Source organism: Eubalaena glacialis, chromosome 8 (genome assembly GCF_028564815.1).
Source record: "Eubalaena glacialis isolate mEubGla1 chromosome 8, mEubGla1.1.hap2.+ XY, whole genome shotgun sequence".
Lineage (NCBI taxonomy): Eukaryota > Metazoa > Chordata > Mammalia > Artiodactyla > Balaenidae > Eubalaena > Eubalaena glacialis.
This window is the reverse complement of record NC_083723.1, coordinates 111324741-111348783: the sequence shown is the minus strand read 5'-3', so window position 1 is coordinate 111348783 and position 24043 is coordinate 111324741. Positions and strand designations below refer to the sequence as shown.

The 24043-nt window shown below is 46.4% G+C and overlaps 1 protein-coding gene across 1 annotated transcript; it reads left to right on the top strand.

Annotated features, from left to right (window-relative positions):
• Nucleotides 1–6125: 6125 nt before the first annotated feature.
• On the top strand, nucleotides 6126–19503 carry FAM180A (family with sequence similarity 180 member A). The gene is made up of 3 exons (XM_061198076.1): nucleotides 6126–6414; nucleotides 16647–16747; nucleotides 18297–19503. The coding sequence occupies exons 1-3, from the start codon at nucleotides 6339–6341 to the stop codon at nucleotides 18639–18641; spliced, it is 522 nt and encodes a 173-aa protein (XP_061054059.1). The 5' UTR covers nucleotides 6126–6338; the 3' UTR covers nucleotides 18642–19503.
• The last annotated feature ends 4540 nt before the right edge of the window (nucleotides 19504–24043 follow it).

The window sequence follows — 24043 nt, the reverse complement described above, 5'->3', positions numbered from 1 at the left end:
CGTGCCACAAACTACAGAGCCCACGTGCCCTGGAGCCCGTGCGCCACAACTAGAGAGAGAAAAAACCCACACGCCACAACTAGAGAGAAGCCGAGCACCACAACGAAGAGACCACGCGCTGCAACAAAAGATCCCGCATGCCTCAACAACTCGACCCAGCCAAAAAAAAAAAAAAAAAAAAAATGTATATATATATATATATATATATATATATATATATATATCTCCTTGGAGGACATACTTCAATCCCTAACAAGTGGTAACAGCCTCCCACCATGGCTAGTCCCTGGACCGCTCCCTTAATCCTTTCACTCCTTTATAAATAGTCCCTTCATTAGAGTCTTTTCAATCCCTTTTTAGAAAGTGCCACCTGTTTCCTGCCAGGACCTTGACTGAGACCCCTATTGCCTGGCTGCCCTAGAGCACCTTGTAAGTGCTCTGGGAGCACCTTGTAAGTTACCGGGAATACAATGGTGAGCAAACACTAGCACAGTCCCTGCCTTCCTAGGGCTTACCGTCTGCCATTTCATTGGCTGAATCAAAATATCACAAAGTAAAATTGCAACTGGGATGCGATACAAAGGAGAGGTTCACAGAGCCCTGAACATGCTTAATCGGGGAGTCACTCTAGTCAGGGAGGGCTTCCCAGGGAGAGGACACCGGAGCCAGAATGGGGAGGATGAATGGAGTCAACCAGATAAAGAGGGGATCTTAAGGTACGCCCGCCCCCGGCTAAGGGAGAAGACCCAGAAGAAGGAAGCCAGTGTCCCTATTTCCCCCCAAAGGCAGATCTACCTTCATTCATATCCTAATCCATCCACAGGTGGCTCTTCTCTCCAGGAAGAATTTACACTGTCGCCTGTCCTCACAGCTGCAGACCCCAGCAGAGAACCCCGGTGCAGACGAGAGCACCCAAATCAGAGAGCAAGAGGCCGCCCCAGGGCCACAGGTAAAGAGCAGCAGCACATCGCAGAGGGCGTGGCAGGGAGCAAGCGCCCTGGAAACCCAGGAACAGAGACGGCCAGCGCACACGTCAGCCTCAACACACCCAACACCGAAATCACCATGTCCGTGAAAGCAGCGCCTCCCGCTCTGTGTTCCCAGACTCACTGGGGACACCCCAGCATGTCTCATCTGCTCCCCCTCTCCCTCGCTCAGCTCCTCCTCTGAGAAATCATTGTGTGTTTCTGATTTTACCTCCTCAATCTTTCTCAAACCCATGCCTTCCTCTCCTTCACCACTAGCTCCTGCCCTGTTTCAGGTCCTACGTCTCTCCCTAGAGCTTTGCATCCGCTCCTTCCTTCACTGGTCTCTACCCTGGCAAATCCACCCTCAACAGCACAGCCACCAGAAAGCCAACCACCTCGCTCCCCTGCGGGCGACCCTCCCTGACCACTTACTCCCAGGATGGTATAGTCCAGGTGTGACCGGGCCCTGCCTTCCCGCCAGCCTGTCTCCCGCTGCCCATCCCTGATCTTCCAACAAGGCCAAACCCCTTTAGTTCCTCAAACACATCAAGTCATCTCTCCCTTTCTGTGCCATTTTTCAGGTTGTCCCATCTTTCACTGTACCCTCTCCCACAATCTAGTTAAATCCAGCTCATGCCTAAAATCTTGATTCAGGTGTCAACCCCTCCAAGAAGCCTTCCCTGACCCCCCTCCTCTCTCATTTCCAACCATAGGATCCTTCATTAAATCTAATATCACGTGCTCTAAATCTCTGTGGAGCTATTTCCCGCAGTAGAATGAAGATCCTTGATAGCAGGAACCATATCTTATTTGGTTTCCTATACCTATTGCTCCAAAAGTAGACGAATGAATGAGTGGAATGACAATCAAATGGGGGTTGACTGGGCCACTTCTGTGCTAAAGTCAGATGCCCTCAAAATGAACAGAATCCCCCCCCCCCCCACTCACACACAACTATCACTATTACATGGGTCCCCGCTCAGCTCTCCCTCTACTGGTCATTCTTCCAACCTATAGAAGCTGCTTTATTGGTATTTGTTTCATCTCAGTCCCTAATAGGTAGTATATGGAAGTTTCTACCATACAGTAGTTGTGTGACCTTCGTTATTTATCCTTCCTAAGCTTCAGTTTTCTGTAAAATGGACTCTATTACAGCATCCACTGAACAGATTTGCTGTGAACATTGAATGAAGTAAGGTGCATGGTCAGAACTCAGTAAACGGTAGATGTCACTAAGCTGGAAAATGGTGCTGACAAGAGATACACAGGTAGGTGCAGTGGGAGTTCAGAGGTGAAAATGGACTTGACAACTGTTGCCTTAAGTAGAACATCCCTCCCCCCAGAAAAGTATTTTACACATAATCAGTAGCTGTGGGAAACTCCACTGTTGTGGGTTTACTGTGCTGTTAGAAAAGGCAGTGCTTGCATTCACTTGCCAGTCTTAACCAGCGTGCATGGAATTACAGCAAGACCAAGAAAAACATGGAGAGAGAAAAAAATCAGTGGGTTAGGCCTAGGTTTCCCAAGACTTCCATCAGGCTCCTAAAGAAACTGTACACGTTCGCCTCCTGCTGCTGGGGTGAAGTGGTGGGAGAGAGGGCCTGCCTTATCAAATGAAATGAGTAGCAAACACATTTGTTCCCAGCCCAGATCCAAAAACTAATCGTCATCCTAGCTTAGTAATTAGTAGGTGACAGTTTGATGATTGCATTTGAAGATGAGAAAGTCCAGGACTGGAGGTCAAGACTGTGCTTTCTGGTCCTGGTTTCCAGGACCAGTGGCCAGGCCAGTCATGTCCGTCTTCCCTCCCCAGCAACCTCCTCGCTCATGGGCGTTCTCCTGGCAAGAGAACAGGGGGAGTGGAAGCTTTCTCAGCTTCAGCATCAATCAACAAACATTCAAGGGGCAACTGCAAAGCACCCAGTCCTGTGCCAGGTCCTTTGGGCAAGCTCTGCAGATTTAAAAAGGAAGTACACTGAACAGCAAAGGAAACCATCAACAAAATGAAAAGGCAACCTATGGAATGGGACAAGGTATTTGCAAATAATGTATCTGACAAGGGGTTAATATCCACAACATATAAAGAATCCATACAACTCAATAGCAAAAAACCAAACTGATTTTAAAATGGGCAGAGGAACTGCATAAACATTTTTCCAAAGAAGAAGTACAAATGACTAACAGATACATGAAAAGATGCTCAACATCACTAATCATCAGGGAAATGCAAATCAAAACCACGAGATATCACTTCACACCTGTCAACAATGGCCATCATCAAAGAGACAAGTGATAACAAGTATTGGTAACAAGAAAAGGGCAGCCTTAAGCGCTGTTAGTAGGAATACAAATTGGTGTAGCCACTATGGAAAACAACATGGAGGTTCCTCAAAAAATTAAAAATAGAACTTGCGTATGATCCAGCAATCCCACTTCTGGGGATATATCCAAAGAAATGAAATCATTATCTCAAAAAGATATCTGCACCCCCATGCTCATTGCAGCATTATTTACAATAACCAAAACCTGGAAACAACCAAAGTGTCCATCAACAAATGGATAAAGAAAATGTGGTATGTAAAAATACAGTGGAATATTATTCACCCGTAAAAAAGAAGGAAATTATGCCATTTGCAACAACATGGATGGACCTTGAGGGCATTATGCTAAGTGAAATAAGTCAAAGAAAGCCAAATACTATATGATCTCACTTATACATGGAATCTTTTTTTTTTTAAATTTATTTATTTTTGGCTGCATTGGGTCTTTGCTGCAGTGCGCGGGCTTCTCATTGCGGTGGCTTCTCTTGTTGTGGAGCACGGGCTCTAGGCACACAGGCTTCAGTAGTTGTGGCATGTGGGCTCAGTAGTTGTGGCTCGCAGGCTCTAGAGCACAGGCTCGGTAGTTGTGGCTCATGGGCTTAGTTGCTCCACTGCATGTGGGATCTTCCTGGACCAGGCCTCAAACCCGTGTCCCCTGCATTGGCAGGTGGATTCTTAACCACTGTGCCACCAGGGAAGTCCCTATACATGGAATCTTAAAAAACCAAACTCACAGAAACAGAAAACAGATTGATGGTTGCCAGAGCTGGGGGAGGGGGGAGAAATGGGTGCAGGTGGTCAAAAGGTACAAACTTCCAGTTATAAGATAAATAAGTTGTGGGGGTGTAACGTATAGCATGGTAACTATAGTTAATAACATTGTATTGTATATTTGAAAGTTGCTAAAAGAGTAGATCTTAAAAGTTCTCAACACAGGAAAAAAAAAAAGTGTGACTATGTGAGGTGATGGATGTTAATTAAACCTACTGTGGTGGGCTTCCCTGGTGGTGCAGTGGTTGAGAATCCGCCTGCTAATGCAGGGGACACGGGTTTGAGCCCTGGTCTGGGAAGATCCCACATGCCGCGGAGCAACTAGGCCCGTGAGCCACAACTACTGAGCCTGCGCGTCTGGAGCCTGTGCTCCGCAACAAGAGAGGCCGCGATAGTGAGAGGCCCGCGCACCGCGATGAAGAGTGGCCCCCGCTCGCCGCAACTAGAGAAAGCCCTCTCACAGAAACGAAGACCCAACACGGCCAATAAATAAATAAATAAATAAATAAATTTAAAAAAGAAAAGATGACTACTGTCTTTAAAAAAAAAAAAAAAACCTACAGTGGTCCTCTGGCTGCAGAACCTGCCCTCTTACCTTCTAGCCCAGCGTTGCCCAATGCAGTAGCCACTGGCCACATGCGGCCATTACTTGAAGTGCGGCTGGTCTGAATTGAAATGTGCTAAATGTGTGAAATACACATTGGATTTCAAAGACTTGGTATGAAAAAGGAATAGAAAATATCTTCTCAAAGTTGTATTGATTACATGTAGAAATTATAATATTGTAGATATATTGGGTTAAATAAAATGTATTACTACAACTGATTTCCCTGTTCCTTTTTACTTTCTTGACATGGCTGCTAGAACATTTTGAATTACATTTGTTTCTCGAATTATATTTCCATTGGAGAGGGCTGTTCTATATTGACCTCATAGTTTGCTTCAAGCATTAAATCAATGAATACAATGAGAGCACCTAGCACAGTGCCTGGAACAAAGTAAGCAACCAACAGCTATTCCTAATACTAGAAAGATCAGTGTTTTGCAAATGTTGTAGCCAAATTTTCTTTTTCAAGCAACTTCCTCTAACAGATAAAAAAGCACTTCTGATTGAAGCAAAGGGGTGTCCCTTCCAGCAGCTCATTCACCCTGGCACCACCTCCACAGCTTGGAAACCCACAGAGTGAAATCAACTTTAAATATCCTGCAAGCTTTAGTATTGTACGTCTATAATTTCAGAGAAGGCGAGGAAGTCGTATTGGACAAAATCAAGGTGTCTATGGCAGAACTTTAAAAATGGTCATGGATCTTAAAAGTTCTCACCACAAAAAAGAATAATTAAGTGATGCAATGAAGTTGGTTGCTCAAGCCATGGTGGTAATCATCTTGCAACAGAGGAGTGTATCAAATCAACACACTGTACACCTCAAACTTACACAATGTTATATGTCAAGTATATCTCAATAAAAATTAATTAAGGCTAAAAGAATGATCTTGGAAAAACACTACCATTTTGCTTGAGAGGATCAAAGTGATTTGCTACCAGATCTAGACAGTCCAGAAATCGGGGGGTCACGAATGTGAATGGGGTCACCTGTGGGCCCCTGGATCATCACCTGCCTGCACAATACCCACGCACCACGGCAGCTCTCTCCTGCTCCTCACTAGGGCTAGCTCCAGGGAAGGGAACAAGTGACACTCAGCCCAGACACCACAATGACTTTGCTGTCCTGAAGGCAACTCTGGGCTCAGTCAGCCCCGGCGTCTGCCAGGCAAGCCACCTGGCTCTTGCCGCAGCCCTCGCCCCTGGCGCGTGTGTGTGTGTGTGTGTGTGTGTGTGTGTGTACGGGGACAGCGGCCAGCTCTTTGCCGGGCTCTCTAACAAGTTCCGCAAGTCTGTTTGTTAAAGAAAAATTCCAGTGGGTGCATCCAACACATGGAACTCAAGTACAGAAATTATATTTATCCACCCCACTGCCAAGGAGATCACATGCCCCGTGAGTCACTCCAGATGTGCTCAAAAACAGAGTCTCTCTGTGGAAGCCCAGTCCCCCAATCCCAGAGAGAGTAGGATTAACAGAGGTCCCGCTCCTGTCCTCCCCAGGAGGCAGCCCTTGCCTCTACCCTTCTGAGTCAGGAGAGGGCATCTCTGCAGGTCTGAAAAGGAAGGGGAGGTAAGAACGATATCGTCACACTGGGAGGACCAGTACGGGCATACCTGTAGCTCCTGGGGTCCCACTGGGTCTGAGGGCGACTTTTCACCTTTTTGGAGGAAAAGATGTGTTGGAAGGCGTTGCTGCTTCTGCTGTTGTACTATGATGCTCAGGCCACTCTGTCGCACAGGTGGAGCAGGGGTGAGTTGCTTTTAATTTATTTGTTTGCTTGATGCTCATTCTTCTTTCTTCAATACAATTAGGAATTTGGGGGGAAGAATGGAGAGAGCAGGAGGAAGTTAGAAGCCCTGAACCCTCCTTTTATCTCATCTCTGTCAATTGCTTTATGCTTCTCGACATGCTAGAAGGTATTAGAAGGGGATGGGGGAAATGACACCAAAAAATCAAAGTCGCTGAGGGAACTGGGTCGAGGGGGAGAATGCGGAGAGCATCCCTTTCTGACAGGCCAGAGGGAAGTCATCTTTGCTTCGTAGAATGTGCACAGACTCCCTTGAGTTCCCCCCAGGCTGCTGCAGCTGGGCAGGGCGTGCGGGAGAGCAGGTGCTCGGGACTGATACTGACATGAAGGGACTGGGGGTGCTGACCGGCAAGAGGCCTACTACCTGGAGGGAGTGGGGTGTCCACACGGAGGGCTCCACGCTGCTTCCTGAGCAGGAGTGGACACATCTTTCCAGCTGAAGAGAGCTGGTCCAGCAGCAGGAGAGGACGAGTAGCCCCTCAGCATCCTCGTGTCTGCCTGGCAGCTACCGCCCTGGCCAGCCCCCTCGGAAAGGAAGGAGCCCAGCAAGGCTGCTCCCCACGGCCGACTTCCTTGCTCTTGGGACACAGCTCCTGAGAGCCGGCCTGGCATCTTTTATGGCTCCCATGGGCAGACACTGGCAGCACCTCCAGTCAGTGAGGGTTTATCACTGAGGAAGCAAGGGACCAATAGTGCTGACTGCTCCACACTGATCTGAACTGAAATCTTTCCACTGCCTAAAGTCAACTGAGGTCTCTCTCCTGGAAAGAACTGGAAAAAGAAGTCAGGCTCACTGGTGTTTCCAGAGATCCAAAATAGGGTGACGACTGCACAGCAGCAAGAGGATGAGCCCCCTGGTTCTCAACGAGAGTGTCAGGGAAGGAAGGAACGGCCAGCTGGGGCACAGAGCAGATGTGAAACGGGGGAAAGAAAAAGCCAATGCACTTATTAGGATTTTTATTCCCTCACTTGTAAGCATCTCCCGGCTCATCATGTGCACAAACTCTGGGGGCAACACTCGGAAGCACAGAGCAAAGAGACCTTGGTGCTGTGTTCTGCCACTTACCCCTGTGTGACACTGGGGACCTTCCTTAATCTGCCTATTAAAAAAGGATGATAATATCCACTCTTTAACGCACAGGCTGTTAGAAAGCCAAATGAGATGATTTGATTTGTTACAACGCTTGTAAACACAATAGCCGCATGATGAGCTATCCTGCAAGGAACTCACAGATTTAAGTTCTGCCTCTAATCGGCTGTGTGATGTCTGGGAAGACTTAACCTCTCTGAGCTTTAGTTCATGAACAGGTAACATATTAACAGTAACAAAAACTGACCCTCACTGTGTTGTCATGTGAGGGTCATATTGAAAAATGTAAATAAAACGCTTTGTAAGTGATGAGGAGCTATATAAATGTCAGCTATTACCTACCACTTAAAAAATGAAAAAATTTCATTAAGGAAAGTCTGAGGTTCTCAGCAGAAAACCTATCGGTTCTATAGCAACATCCTGAGAGCAGCTGCTCTGGCTGCACCCCTCCTCACTGGGGAGGGTCTGCCCCCCAATAATGATAACAATCTGTATAAAGACACAAGGCCAACACAGCTGAAACAGAGGCCATGGTGAGGCAGCTGATGTTAAGTGCTGGACTAGCCGTTCATATCAGTGTTCAGGGCCAACACATGATGCAGAGCCCTTCCAACCATCATCGAAAGTCTTCCACGTAGTTGATTTTTTTTTTCATTTTTAACATTTTTTTCTAATCATGAAAGGAATACACAATTGCCCTTTTTTTATGACGGAATGGGAGTCACACCCAGAGAAAAACCAATTTTTCCAAATGTATTAACTGTTCCTTTCGCCTGCATCCTTACCCCAACCCTGCCCCCCACCCCAGTGCTAGGCCTAATTTAGAAGAATTCCCTTTGGAAACAGTCAGAGGGTGACTTCTCCCTATAAAACCCTCCTCCTCCATCCCCCTCAGCACCACCCCCTGCCTCCACGGGTAGAAATGTGGAAATAAACCCAAAAGGAATACACCCTGCCATCAGGACATCTTTTTTTTCCTACCGTTCTCCCAGCCTCTCCCTTGGACGCGCTCTCTAGGATTCCGCCCTGGGAGGCAGCTCCCTGCACCAGGACGGCTGCGCCAGCCCCACCGACTTGATTAAGACCAAGGGCCTCACCTGTGGTTAGCGAGGCCTCTGGGAAGCGGACACACCTGGCCCAAGTCCCAGCCCCACCCAGGTCCTGCCGGCACACCACCTGGGGGGCTGCAGGGAACTAGCCAGTCTTTAAAAAAAAACATACACGTATTATTTCCTATAAGTATCTGATTTTTATTAAATACATATGTTATTTCTTTGAAAAGCAGTTTCATAAGGTAGGGTGGCCCTTCAGTGGTGGAATGTATGTCATCTTCAGGTGTCCAGTTTAGTGCTGTGTGTGCTTTCCGTCGTGAATATTCCGTGAAGGGAAGGGCCCCGGGTGGGTGTTTTTAGTAAGTGTCAACTGACTCACCGGTCCAGCATGACTAAGTAGCCACCTCATTCACTCCATGGTCACTGCCTTAGGAGGCGTTATTCTGACCACTAACAGGTAAGAAAGCTGGAGGATGGGGGAGAACTTAGCACTCCCCAGATCCCTCAGCTGGAAGCTTAGAGCTGGATCTCACTCCCCCAACCCAGTTTGCAGAGGCAGAGTCTCAACGTCCTCATCCACGCCCCTGCATCCCTTCCAGGTGCTCTCCCTGGGTGGTGGCACATTCTGGCCAAGGGGAGCCAACTCACAGCAGCCCTTTCAGAAGCACTCCAGAGGACCCCAACACACGGGGCCAAGATCCTGGCTCCCTCAGGACATCACTGTGTTTCTAAAGGGCTGGTCCAGGAGCAAAAAAGTAAATGACATCAGTAGGATCTGGCAAAAGACCTTTTATAAATGAGAGCTTTTCCTTTCCACACCCACGGTCATTTCCATAGAGTTGCTTCAACTGATTCATTAAAAATATGGTTGTATTTTGGTATGATATGGTCTACAATGTGAATCCTTTCCAATAAGCTCTTTGGTACAGATGCTGTGCACAGTTACATGGAAACCATGGTCAGCCTTAATATTCTGGGTTTTTTTAACCTATTTGGGAGATGGGAGGGAAGAAGAGATTTTTATCCCAGGTTATAAAAAGTCAAAGAGAAGATCAGGCTCAAAGCAAAAATAGGCTCTTCCATTTAGGGAGGCTTCTGCCTATACGTCTGGGCAAGAAAGCTTGAAGGAGGTAAGGCTTGGGGAGCAAGACAGGTGCAGGTGCAAGCTTTGACTGAGATAATTAAAAGTAGCTTCTCTGGGTATGAAGGGAACCCTTCTCTACTGTTGATGGGAATGTAAACTAGTGCAGGCACTATGGAGAACAGTAGGGAGGTTCCTTAAAGAACTAAAAATAGAGTTACCATATGATCCAGCAATCCCACTCCTGGGCATACATCTGGAGAAAACCATAATTTGAAAAGTTACATGCACTTCAATGTTCATAGCAGCACTCTTCACAATAACCAAGACAGGGAAGCAACCTAAATGTCCATCGACAGATGAATGGATACAGAAGATGTGGTGCATATATACACAGCGGAATACTACTCAGCCATAAAACAGAATGAAATAATGCCATCTGCAGCAACATGGATGAACCTAGAGATTATCATACTAAGTGAAGTAAGTCAGAGAAAAACAAATATCATACGATATCATTTATATGTGGAATCTAAAATATGATACAGATGAACTTATTTACAAAACAGAAACAGACTCACAGACAGAGAAAACAAACTTACGGTTACCAAAGGGGGAAAGGGGTGGGGGAAGGATAAATTAGGAGTTTGGGATTAGCAGATACAAACTACCATATATAAACTAGATAAACAACAAGGACCTACTATTCAGCACAGGGAACTATATTCAGTATCTTGTAATAACCTATAATGAAAAAGAATATATATGTATAACTAAATATATATGTGTGTGTGTATATATACATATGTCTGAATCACTTTACTGTACACCAGAAACTAACGTAACATTGTAAATCAACTATACTTCAATTTTAAAAAAAAAAAATCAGTTTCTCCTAGACCCAAACAGGGGTTCCTCATAGATAAAGGGAGGGTGTGATGGACACAGGAGACAACATCTACTTTCTGATAATTATCCAGGACCTGTAACTGCAAATAAGTTCTAGAATCACCCTGTTAAAAAGAGAAGGATTTGGTGAGGCACTCTGAAAACAATGGAGTTGAGTAACAAAGAGAGTGAATGTGTTTCTATGGGATTGTTTATTCATTCAACAGTCATCGGCAGGATTTTAGGCACTGGGAATACAGCAGTGAACAAAACAGACAAAATCCCATGCCCTTGTGAGCTGACATCCTAGTGAAAGGAAACAGACTATAAGCACATATAGAAATAAAACATCTGGTTCATTGGATGGCAATAAAGTTGGGACAGATTAGAGGGTATAAAGGATCACAAGTTTAAATAGGAGAGTCAGGGAGGGCCTCACTGAGGAGGTGACTTGAGACCTGAAGGAAACACAGGAGTGAGCCATGCAGTCTCCAGGGAAAGAGTATTCCAGGCAGATGGAACAGAAATGCAAAGGCCCTGTGGCAGAGGCATGCTTGGTCAGCTCAAGCAACAATGAGGAGGCCTGCAGCTAGAGGGGCATGAGCCAGAGGATAATAGCAGATGAGTGCAGAGAGGTAGTAAGAAGTCAAGTCACGTAGTACCTGGTGGTCATCTGAAGATCTTTGGCTTCTACTCTGAGGGAGACGGAAAGCCATAGAAGTTTCTGGGCAGAGAATTGACATCATCCAACCTATGTGTTCACAGAATCGCTTTACTTGCTCTGTTACGAATACAATGAGGTGGACTTCCCTGGCAGGTCCAGTGGTTAAGACTCTGCGCTTCCACTGCCGGGGGCACAGGTTCGACCCCTGGCAGGGGAAGTAAGATCCCGCATGCCGCGTGGCGTGGCCTAAAAAAAAAAAAAAGAATACAATGAGGAGGATGAAGATGGCAGCCAAGGATGGAAACAGAGACACCACTGGGAGAAATTTTCAAGGTTTGGACCAGGAGGCTAGCTGGGATGCGGTAAGAAGTAGCCAGATTCCAGATATATTCTGAAGGTATAGAGCCAACAAGATTTGCTGATTAGTGGGGTGGGAGATGTGAAAGAAAGAGAAAAGGCAAGGATGACTGACAACTCCCAGGTTTTGACCTGAGCAACTACAAGAGATGGGAAGAGAGCAGACAAAGCAGGAGATGCGGAGAAGGTGTGATGGATGGCGGGGGTTGGGACTGGGTTGGGGATCAGGAGAGACAACTATTACGAATCCAAAAGGAGACTCCCGCAGGCGGTTTTATATCTAGAAGTCAGGCCCAGAAATACACAGCAGAACATCCGTACAAAGTCAGTGTGGCTGGTGAGAGGGGAGAGACCCAGGCTGAGACCAGGAGTCTGCAATGCGAAGAGATGGATGAGGAGGAAAAGCGGCCAGCAAGGGGCGATTTTTTTTTAAAGAAGCAGCAGCAACGTGTTTTCATGCTGACTTGAAAGATCAGTAGAGAGGGGAAAATTAATGATGAGGGAGAGAAAGGTGAAAGGTGGGCGACATCTTTATTGGAGACCTCGTGCACGCGGGGAAAAGTTGGCTCGAGATAAGAGCAGGGACACAATAACAGAAGGGAAGTCAGAGGATCTGGGCAAGAGGCCGGTAACTGGTTTAAGGAGAAAGGAGGAGGTGTGAAATCATCATCCATTTCACGCTGAAATAGAGTGAGAGGAATCAGGAAGTATGGGTAATGGTCAGGCAGCATTTCGGGCCCCTCCTGAGAATAACGATCACGAATTTCAAGTGAGACCACTTAACCCAGGTGCAGGTGTGGAACAGGTAAAGAGATGGGGTGTGCTTTTGCCTGATGACTGCAAAGGAACAAAGAGGGAGCAAAGGAAATGAGGATTTGTGCAAGAGAATGATCATAGGGCTGTAGAAATTTGACCTTGTATATCACATTATCAACCAAAGTTAGAGATTTGTTTAAATATGTGTGATTCATTTAAGAGTATGTTTTATACCGTATGCATTCATTCATTCCTAATTAACTACATGTATCCTTCCCAGGGTTACACACAACTGAAGAACGCCCAGTCTTGGGGCAGATGCTCCTACAAGAAGATAGCGTGGTTCACCCTATTGGGGAGATTGGGGGTTTTTTGTTCGTATGTTTCTTTGTTGTTTCGTTTTGTTTTTAACTTTTATTTTATATTGGAGTATAGTGGATTAACAATGTTGTGATAGTTTCAGGTATACAGGAAAGTGATTCAGTTATACCTATACATGTATCTATTCTTTTTCAAATTCTTTCCCCATTTAGGTTATTACAGAGTATTGAGCAGAGTTCCCTGTGCTATACAGTAGGTCCTTGTTGGTTATCTATTTTAAATACAGCAGTTGGGTTTTGAAGCCCTTGAGACCTGGATTTTAATCTCAGTCCTATTACAAACAAGTTGGGTGGCCAAGGGCAAGTTTCTTAGCCTCCAAGTTTCTTCATCTATAAAATGAGATGTGAATGTGTACCTCACAAGGTACATAAGGAAAGCACCAAGCATGCTGACTGACCCACAGTGAGCTCATAAGCTGTTAAGATGTCTGGGCTCCACGTTTGAACAACTTTGGCCTGAGGTCCAAATGTGTCTCTCAATAGAAGACACGGACAGAACACGCTAAGACACATGAATCCCTGGATCCAGTTCCTGAACTAACTTAGTGCATGTGGTGTGAACTTTAGCAAGTACATTTTTTGTTCCATGCGGGTTGGTCCAGTGTATCACAGATACTCAGTGTCCCCTGAAGGCTCATGAGTCCGGGGGGTCGGGGAGGAGGGGCTGGCTCCCCTGCCCGAGGCTGGCCAGTACAGCAGACCTTCATGCAAGGCCGTGGGGGAGTCACTGGTGTCCCCTAATCACACTGAGTGGTCCTTGTGGGCATATTCACAACCTGAAGAAATAGCCGGAGTGTGGGCTGGGTGTGGAGCATTAGGTGAAAAAGGAAGAAACAAATTGGCCTAGTTTTACACCAGGCAGAAGACACACAAAGTCAGTGATCTTAACAACACCGTCCCAGCAGCCTTCCTGCCCAAGGCTCCACACTCAGGTGATGCCCAAGGGGGAGTGGGATCCTTCTGCCAGTCTCGGCCTCCCCACCCCGTTCCCCTCTCTCCCTTCTCCCTCCGAGAGGGTGCAGCTGCTAACAGCCGTCCAGCGGGAGCATTCAGGCCTCAGAACTATCAGCCTCACGAAGACTGGGCTGCCCAAAGCCGCTTATGATCGCTCCCAGTGAGGAGGGAGCCGAACTTAAAATGACCTCATAAATTTGGGAGATGGGGCAGAAGGGAAAGGAAGGAAAACCAGCAAAGCCTGAATTGGAGAGTCTCCAGGGATGTTCTGTTTTGTTGTTGTTGTTGTTTTAATACCTAGTTTATTTTTTAAATCATTCCAAAATGTATATATTGAGACTGCACTCAGTATATATATTGAGCTCTATGCAGACACTGAGGTCAAGCAGAAGCATAAAATTCATTCCCTCCCAGGAGCCACCAATAGACAGCAAGATGTGAAATGTGCAGAAAGGATGCAAGAAGAAGATAAAAAGAGAATTAAGGAGATGGAGAAGAACACAACAGTGTACGGTGGGGTCCCAGGGAAAGGCTTCCTAGGGGCACAGGGCTGTTCTTCTAACCACGTGGGAGCCGGTCTGGTTTAAAGGTTTGCATGCGTACCTCTCGGAGTTGGTCAGCTCTCGGTCGGGCCATTTGCATTCTGGCAGGGTCCAGCCTCTGTCATTATGGACAAGGACATCTGATCTGGAGTGGCTGGTCGTTTAACTTCTTACCTGAATGTTTCGATGTGGGCCAGACACAGCTTATTTCTCGCCCACCACCGGCAGCATCTCCAGTGGAGATGAATTCAGGTCTCCAGACCTAGCCTCATGCACAGGAAGTCGGACACGGGCAGCTGCCGAGACACCTGCCCCAGAGCTGGCTGCACATCACAGCCCAGAGGGCCATAAAAGCCCCTGCCCCACACACACCGTTTAAGCAGCCACAGCAACGTGAGAGGTACCTGTGGAAGGTGGGAAGAAGGGGGAAGGGGTCCATCTGTGGGACTCCGGTGCTCCCCACATATACTTTCTGAAGCAATAATCAGCCCTAGTCCAGAGGCTGAATTGTTTTCTAACAATCTTCCCCAAACTGTGTTATTATTTTAAAAATTATGAGAACAAGGGCTCTTGGAAGCAACGTTTCCATTATTAAGCCCAGCTTTGCATCAGGAAGTATTTTCTTCCCAACTCTTGAGAACTAGGGGTCCACCAGGGGTGTGCATGTTAAAGGAAGTGGCTGTTCGCAGAGAAGCAATTGAGTGAAGCGTGTGTAGGTCTGGCCTTGAATAACTTCCCGGGAGGCAGCAGAAAGGGCCCTGTGCAAGGACCTTGTTCCCTCCTATCCCCTTCACCTGCTGCAGTGTGAGTTTTTTTAAAGGGAACAATACCTTTCATTTCACAATAACAGAGAAGACATAAAGGAGTTGCTCTCAGATCCTACCTTGAAAAGGGGTTTCATGGTAAGAAGGAATAGGCCACATCTTGGTCCAGGACCAGTTCCGGTCCTAGTGTCACTCCCCCCAAGGAGAAAGAAGGGTCAAAGTACATCCCTCCTTGTGCCGCCACCCTCTTGTCTCCGAGAACACGAGGGCCTTGGTCTCTTCAGATGCCCCTATAAGGCCTCATCGGATGGGAGTGAGTTCTGAATTCTAGCCAGGCACCAGCTGCTTGGCGGTGGGTCTGGGTAACCCAGTGGTTATGGACACTGCCTGCCCGTTGTAACAGCTGGGAGCTGTCAGAAGTCCTGATGCCTACATCCACCCCGTAGATGCCCATGAACTGGCCTGGGAGGCGGCCTTGGGCATGCAGGTTTATAAAGCTCCCCCCAGGTGATTCTAACGCACAGTCAAGGTTGAGAAGCACTGGGCTAAATCGGGAGTGTCCACTCAGCAGGAATAGCTCCTTCTACACAGCCTTGGGTCAAGCACCTTCTCACTGTCAACCTAGGCTGCCATTAGAAGTACCTAGGAAGCTTTCAAAACGTTTACTGTCTCAATCACATCCTAATCACTTAAATCCGAACTACTGGAGCTGGGACCCACACACCCTGGGTGACTCTAATGTATGGTCAAGGTTGTGAACCCGCGGAGTAGGAGATGCCTCGCCCTCCTGAGCTCCACCTGAGACCAGAGGCAGAGGCTGTGAGTGAGCAGAGGCTAAGGCCTTCTCAAGTCCTAAAATCTATGATTCTGTGGGAAATGGGCACTTTTCTGGCAAAGAGAACAAATTCTGCTAAAATTCTGGGCCAGGAACTATTGCTCTGGAGTCTGTAGGCTCCATCCCCCGAGATGGTCTGCGGAAGCAGGGCTATCCCTCTGCCCGTCAAGGCCCGCATCAATGCAGGGACGCAGTCTGCCAACAGCTGCACCTTGTGTGCACCCTGGAAACCTGCCAGGCTATGCTGCACAGACATAAACATGAAAGCACATTGATCCAAGCCCCTGAGGAACTTGTGGGCTAGACAATAAATGGATTACAGAGAAAGCAATATTACAGCAATACTACAGCCAACCAGCTTTTCCAGGAGGTGGGGGATTCCTACCAGTGAGCTTTTCAGGAAATGTCCTTTATGTTGAAGATGTTTCATTCTTATCACTTCTAATAGAAATCCTTGCTTATGCAGTTCCCTTCTTCAACACAGTACTCTGGACATCACTGGACCCTATCTTGACGGCCCAAGGGCGCCATTATCAAGAAGCAGAGCTGTCATGTATGGTTACGCAAATTGCGCTTTGCACAACCTCAGGGGACCCTACTTACCTCAAGGTCTCACCAATTTTTACAGTTATTGCCCAGTTTTCTGGTAGATCACAACCAAGTGTCTTGAAGAAGCTGCCCCTTTTTCATGCAGCTCCACCACCACTTGGATTCAGTCACTTTCAAGACTGGATGGCTAACCTTGGGGTTCACCCACGGGAGAAGCCAGTGCACGCAGCAGCCCCGCGAGCTCACTCTTTTTTTCTTTCAGCCGTGCTCTTCCCTGCCGCCCACCGGCCAAAGAGATCCTCGTCGGTGCCCTTGAACCCTGTCCTGCAGAGCTCCCTGGAGGAAGTAGAGCTGCTCTATGAGGTAGGCAGAGGGGAGAGTGGGCCACTCAAGTAACTCAAAAGGCATTGCTCCTTCTCTATGTTTTTTGGAGAAGTGACCTGAGTCCCTGAAAATGATGGACCTCTGCTGCCCGGGGACTGGCCTAGACTTGTGTGTGGAGGTTGTGGAATCCTGCGCATCCCAAAGGAAAGTGTTCCTCGTACCCTCTTCTCCTTTCCCGCATGCCGTCCCAGGGAAGGATGGCATTAGGGGTTTAGTCGAGGCAAAATTAGAGATTTAGGCTTGGCCCAGAGGTGCCTCTACCTGCACCCAAGCAACAGAGCGGGGCAATATTCCCCAGCCAGAGCTTTATGCCAGGACTCATCAGCAGTGCCCAGCCAATGCCAAACCTATTGTCTGAGTAGAGTCGTGTCTCAGTAACCTCATACTGTGACAGCCCCATTTTTGAATCTGGGGCTGCCCCAAAGGCTCTCTCCCTCTGCCTCTCACACCTCTGGCACCAAGACCCCACTTCTCCTCCAAACCACAGGTAAATTTCCCAAGGCTGCTTGGTGTGGTTCAGAGATAAAATTCCAGGCTCGAGACCTGAGCTTTAGTTCTGGTTCTGCCGCCCATCAGCTATGTAACCTTGCATAAGCCACCATTTCTCCCTGGGCCTGAATCTCCTCCGCTGTTAAATGAGGGACTCCGAAGATCGCCAAAGTTCCCCTCCTGCCTTGACGTCCTCTGACATCCTGCATGTACTAGAGCTGTCTGACCAAGAAGGAGACAGCCTGCCATAGTCAAGCAGCTGAGCCAGGCAGAAGATTTCAAATCCTGCCTCGGGGAACATACTGGAAAATGCATAGCCTCTGCCAGGTCATGAACATGGGAGTCAGAGCAAGAGACCTGTTTTAGGAAGATAACAGACAGTAGTATGCAGGATGGATTAGAGCCGGGGGAAGCCGGAGACAGAGGGGAGAGTTAGGACTCTGAGTCTAAATTGTACTGATTCGGTTCCTGATATGAGCCTGGCACTGAGCAGAGGGTGCCTATGACAGACCTCACCCCTACTCTTAAAGAACAGTCAAGAAATGAGGACAAATCTCTGTAGCACACTTAATTCCTAGCACAATTCTCTGCATCCTTCTAATTCCCAGCTTCTGATTTTAAATTATCCCAAATAGTCAGTTTGTGCTTTAGAAGATCTTTGGTGGGTGGGAGGGAGGAAGGAGAGAAGGGGGTGATTCGGAACACTAGAAACAACAAAGAGTCACTTAATAGTGGCTTTGTACCAGGCACAGTGATGGATGTCGCTCATATTTGTCTTATTTACTCCTCACAATATCCCAGTGAAGTATTGTTGTTATTAATCATTTCACAGAGGAAGAAAATGAGGCTGAGAGAAGTTAAGTGACTCATCCGAGGTTACACAGGTAGTGGGGAAAGTCAGAACCAGGACCCAGGTCTCTTGATTCCAAAGCTCTTTGCAAGCCGCCTCCCTACATGAACGCATGTGATCATGAATCCAGTGATGTCCTCAACAACAATGAGTGCCTCATGCTTTTCCACACCCCATGTTTCTCCCCAGTTCCTGCTGGCTGAACTTGAGATCAGCCCTGACCTGAAGATCTCCATCAAGGACGAGGAGCTCGCCTCCCTGCGGAAGGCCTCGGACTTCCGCGCCATCTGCAATGATGTGATCCCCAAGAGCATCCCAGCCATCCGGCGGCTGAGCGCCAGCCTCTCCAGCCACCCCGGCATCCTCAAGAAAGAGGACTTCGAAAGGACAGCGCTGACCCTGGCCTACACAGCCTACCGCACAGCCTCGTCCCAAGGGCATCAGAAGGATATCTGGGCCCAGTCCCTCCTTAGCCTCTTCCATGCCTTGAGGCATGACTTGATGCGGTCCTCATGTCCCAGAGCATCTCCCTGAGAGACTGGCTGGCACCAGGACCACGGAGCAGGGACCAGCACTCAGTAATCCAGAAATTCTTCATTCTCTACTCCTTTTACAGAGACCAGCCACAAAACACATACCACCAACTCAGAGCATCAAAGATAAAATAAGAAACACCGATGCTCTTTGCCCCTTGTAACTTCTTGACAAGCATGAGATTGTGATTCATATCATAATGTGACCTGGGCTGGAAAAAAGGGCTGGAATGGTAATTCAAGATGCCTCCAGAGGCTGAATGGTTTGCCTGGTGAATTGCAGGAGTCTAAGATATGCTTTAACATTGAGTGACTGTAACACAAACACCCAAGAGTGAAGACAGAGCCAGGAGAGACATAACAGAAGTTTGGGCATGGTGGGAAAGTGGGGGACAGATTTCTTTGGTCCTAAGAGATCAGGGTGCTGGATTGAATGAACATCTTTCCAAAGTTCTGTAGTAAGATATAAAGAAACTAGAGCTATAGCCAAATAAATACATTGTTAACCAAGGATATACTTCTCAACTTTTCCAAAAGTCCCCAAAAAGAATCAGTCAGAAAACCAGTTATGACCTATATATCTAGACTCTTCTTTCCTGAAGGCTGGTCTAATGTAGAGGAGAAACATGAAGGGGGCCAACAGAAATGCTACTGTCATGCCTTGCCTTTTGAACAGAGAAACCAAGCTAATGCAGAGAGGGTCATCCTAACGAAAGAGGTGGCACCAGTGCCACGGCCTGCCTATCCTAATGCTAAAATTATTTAGCATCATCAGAGAATTAAGTGCTCCAAATAAAAATGATTTTCAGATGACAGAATTTTACCCTTTCAAATGCCAAAACTTTCATTTTAGCAATATTGACTGGAGATATATGAAAGCCAGTAAGCTTGAATTTAGTATCTTGGAAACATTCTAATGAAGGAGTTAGATGAGATCATCTCTAAGATTCCTCTACTTCTGAAATTTTCACAAGCATTTAACTAACTGTGAGATGTTACAGGGAGGACACCTGGACCTGAGATGTCTCTGCTGGACTGTTTGTATCAACCCTGAAAGGTCCCAGGCTTTCTTAACTCTGAATCTGGTGTGAGTTTTTCTGTTGCCTTCCTCACTGTCAGGCGATAAAAGTAGCACTTTTCTTTGCTACCAACATAACTTGCCCTTTGTAATTTGTTCTTTCTTACTGGGCATCGCCTGAAAAATAAGATAGCAAGTCTTGTTATAATTCCACATTAAATAAGAGTTAATAGATGAAGGTCCCTGCTAGGAGTAAAGCACCTGGGTCCTAATAAAGATTCCTCACCAGCTCAGAGATCTTTCCAGCTTCTCCGAGGTTTACAGCTGGGTTCTGGAGGCTAAAGCTGCAAGAAGTCTTATCTTTGAATAAACAAGGATTCACTGGGCTAAATTTTTTATTCTGAAATGGGTATTTAACAATTACCACTGAATGAAGACGAAAGCTAGTCTGGACTTCTTTAGAATCTTTGAATAAGTGAGCCTTGCCTAGCAGTGCAAGCTGCATGATCCTTTGAAGTAATACCAGGATGCAGGAACAAGGTGTTTATCATCAGAGAAAAATCCCACTTCGCATCCCGATGTTCTCAGGCTCAGAAGATTAATCAGTCTCTCTGGTTCTCATTCCCTGGGTATATTGCTCTTTTACCTCCCTCAAATACAGACTCTGATATATGCTTTTTTGTTCAATTTTTCTCTTTCTAAGATTGCATGTTCTCTTTGACGTAGTCACTCCACTTGCCTCTTTCTTTTCATTGTAGTTGGTGTCTCTGCTGTTCTGTCTTTGGGTCCCGTTCTGATTATCTTTATATCCATTCCTCGAGGCATCTCCCAGTTTCTTCTGCTGCCTCTACTTGCCCGTACTCTGTTGCTCACTGTCTCCTTTGGGGATCACTGTCTGATTAAAACAAAGTCAAGACAGAGGTACAGACAAGTTTGGAATTGCCCAGAAAGCAGATTAGCCTCACGGCCTACCTTCAGTATTTGTGCTTTTCCTGGATGTGGGCTGGAGAGGGGGGTCAGCAGGGCCTCAATCCCTAGACACTGGGCAATACTCTAACAGTCAGAGTCTTGCATCCACCCTGGCGCTCCACCCCTATCAGAATGGATCTGAGAGCTTTCTTCTAGTCACCAGGAGGAAAGACCCACCCTTGTCGTCCCTGCCTACCATGTTAGGATATACATGGCTGCTCCCAGGGGCAGGAGATCCGTGAATGGGAGGGTGGTTCCCAGGACCAGTGATAGTAATGGCAGTTCATTCACCCTGCCACAAAAAATTAAAGGCACTTTTGTACTGATAAGTTGGGTCCATACTTACGTGGCAAGCAACTGAAAAAAAAAAAAGAAATAAGAAGGGCACAAACTTTTTAAAGACAAATGAAAATTTCATTTTTAGTAACTAGATACTTAAACACTATTTTAGGCTGAATACAAATGAATTGTTTACCCACAAAAAGTTTTATAGCAATGACTTCATTTAGAAGCAAAATCAAATATTCTCCTCACCACCACCACCCCAAAACCCGACTCTTTGCCCAGTGAGCAGTGAGGGAGTAGCCTGGGCAGCAACAGACTCTCCCATTTTGCCTCATTAATGCCGCACTGTACACACCACCATCACAACCCAGTCACATTTTGTCATATTTACTCAAAGAATAATTCAGAGTGTGACATTAGTAGTGGAAGCTTGCCTGAGACTCAGTGGAACCCTTCTGCCATTTCTAGACTGCTGGGAAATTTTAGGATCTAAAAATTCTGCAAGTTTCCTCTATAGTTGGCATTCTCATGGCTACCTCTGGTGTCACTCAAGAGACATTGAAAAACATCTATATGCTGAAACCTTCATTGCTCTGTCATCTCACCTTGAATCTAACTAAAGGAGAATCACATAAGTGGTAAATCACATAAGTGGTAAAGGCCAGAGCACTGGCCTAAAATTAAATGCTTGTTAAATGACTTTACACGGTGCCCCTGACTTTCCTAACCCATTTTAATATCCTTCATTTTTTTATTGTGGTTAAAAAACACAACATATGAAATTTACCATCCAAACCATTTCTAAGTGTACGGTACAGTAATGTTAACTACATGTACGTTGTTGTGTGACAGAACTCCAGAACTTTTTCATCTTGCAAAAACGAAACCTATGAAACCACAACTCTGCTTTTCCCTCTCCCCCCAGCCCCTGGCAACTACCATTCGACTTTCTGTTTCTAAGTGTTTGACTACTTTTGATACCTCATATAGGTGGAATTTGTCTTACATTTCTTAAGCAATGTATAAAATTTCCTTAGGAAAATGTTTTCTTTATCTAAAAAGTGGATAGAGTCCTGAAGGAGAACTACTGGTCTTACTATGTCACTCACATAATTTTATTTAACAAATATTCACTTATGGTGTAATAAAAATGTCATGATCGAGTTTCCAGGCTTAATGGAATCTTTATTATCTCATATTATCTCACCAAGGAATTTGAAGTGGCTCATGGGTTTAACAGAGAATGTTGACTTCCACAGCTGTTTATTTGTACCCAGTCTCTTTAATATTTGCCACCAAAACATCACACATGTGTTTTTGCTCATTCTGAGTTTCCAAATCATCACAAAATGAGGCCTGAATGTAGTAAATACAGTAGCCAGTCTTTAAAATGCATTTAAAGAGATGAGTCATTGTAGCGCATCCTACAATGGCAAGAAAATTTCAAACTGGGTCAGCCACAGTTGCTCCTGCTTTAGAGGTCAAGAAGAACTGGTTTTCTAAAGTCACCTTTCTGGAGTCACTTTGCCTTTAGCCTGGGGATTATTTCCAACTGGCATAGCTGCAGACCCTAGAATGCCATTCCTTGCGTTCTGTGAATTCAAGCGAACGTGAATTTCATAACCCTTGACTCTGCTCAGCATCTCTCAGATCAAGGCAATGCTGCCAAGGACCACCAAATATAAAAGTTTGGGGGCTTTCTCTCTCTCTCTCTCTCTTTTTTCTTTCTTCCTTGCCCCATATCCACATGACTTTTCAGAGAAAAGAGAATGCTTCTCCTGAACTGTAAACAGCAGAAATTCCAGCGTCCAAGGGCTGCAAAGGCCCTATTCCTGAACCCATCAATTTTTTTCCTGCCCTCCCACCTCCTCCTTACACACCAGCCAAAGAAAGCCTCCTGCTTCTTTTTTGGTAAAGAGCCTTAGAGAGGGACATTGGAACACCTACTCCGGCCAGAAAGACCACAGATGTCTGGGCTCCAAGGGCCTCTGAAATGAGACTGGTATCTAGATTTTTCCAGAGAGGCAGTACCCTTCCCATTCTCCCTAAAAGGGTCTGTGGTCTTTCTGAGAGGCTAACATCCTCTGTTGACTCAGATGCTTTGTATTCACCCGGGTGCTGAAGCAAACAACCTTTGCCACCAGGGAAATCTAAAAGACTTAATATTCTATACTCTGGGGTAAATTTCTCCAGGATTAATATTTCATTTTCTCCCTGCCACCAGACATTTCATCTTCCTAAGGACTAGGTCAGCAAGTAGCCCTCCCAGAGAAAACTCAGGGTCCTATGCTTTGCAGCGTTAAAGCAGTGCTTGAGGAAGTGGGATTATGTTTACGGTGATGGTCATCACTCCAGCCCCTAGGATGTTTGAGAAACAAAAATAAGCTTTCCAAATTGCTTAGGTTCTGCAGAATCAGCAGGCCCCTGCTGGGACCAATCCCGAACTGCCTTTGGAAGAGATACTGACTCATTCTTTCCAACGTGCTGATTGGCTGTGAGGAATGGGCGTGGCTACTGCCTCTGTCCTGCGTCCCATAGGTGAAGGAAAGTTAAGGTGGGTCTCCAGCAAGAGTTTGTCCCGTGACAAAAAGGAATGTCTTGGGGACTTTTTTTTTCTGCTTTGGAGGCCCAGGCTCAAGGCAAATTATAATGGGAAACCAATTAGAAGGAAAGCAATTTAAACAGAGTTAAGGTGCCAGGTCCTGGGAGAAGAGACCAGCCCTATTTGAAGTCTCCATGGTCTGCTGACAAACTCGGGGGTTTGTTTTAAGGGAAGCGGGGGGACTAGATTTTTTTAAGGAAAGGGGGTACAGCCAGCACAGGTAGAAAGCGAAAGTGGTACTGCCCAAAACAGGCCATCAGAGAGAGGAAAAATGATGGAGGGCACAACAGACGGCAGCCAGACAGCTGCAGCAGAGGTGTAATCTTGATTGATTAAGGGGGCTTTTGCTGAGCTTTAGAATGAAGTTACTCCATTACTGATCAAGCAAAGAGAGAGCCATTATGCCCCCGTTTATCATCCTTTCCCGCTTCCTTTTTGCTGGGCATAAAACTATGCTCACCAATCCCACCTAAAACCGAAGACGAGGAGGCCGGCCTTTGTTGCCAACAGGGGCTCTACCTGCCCTCCT

Coding starts and splice junctions, on each gene's coding strand:
- FAM180A (XM_061198076.1), top strand. CDS start 6,339: ATGTGTTGGAAGGCGTTGCTGCTTCTGCTGTTGTACTATGATGCTCAG. Junction 6,415..16,646: donor GTCGCACAGGTGGAGCAGGG/GTGAGTTGCTTT, acceptor TTTTTCTTTCAG/CCGTGCTCTTCCCTGCCGCC. Junction 16,748..18,296: donor AAGTAGAGCTGCTCTATGAG/GTAGGCAGAGGG, acceptor GTTTCTCCCCAG/TTCCTGCTGGCTGAACTTGA.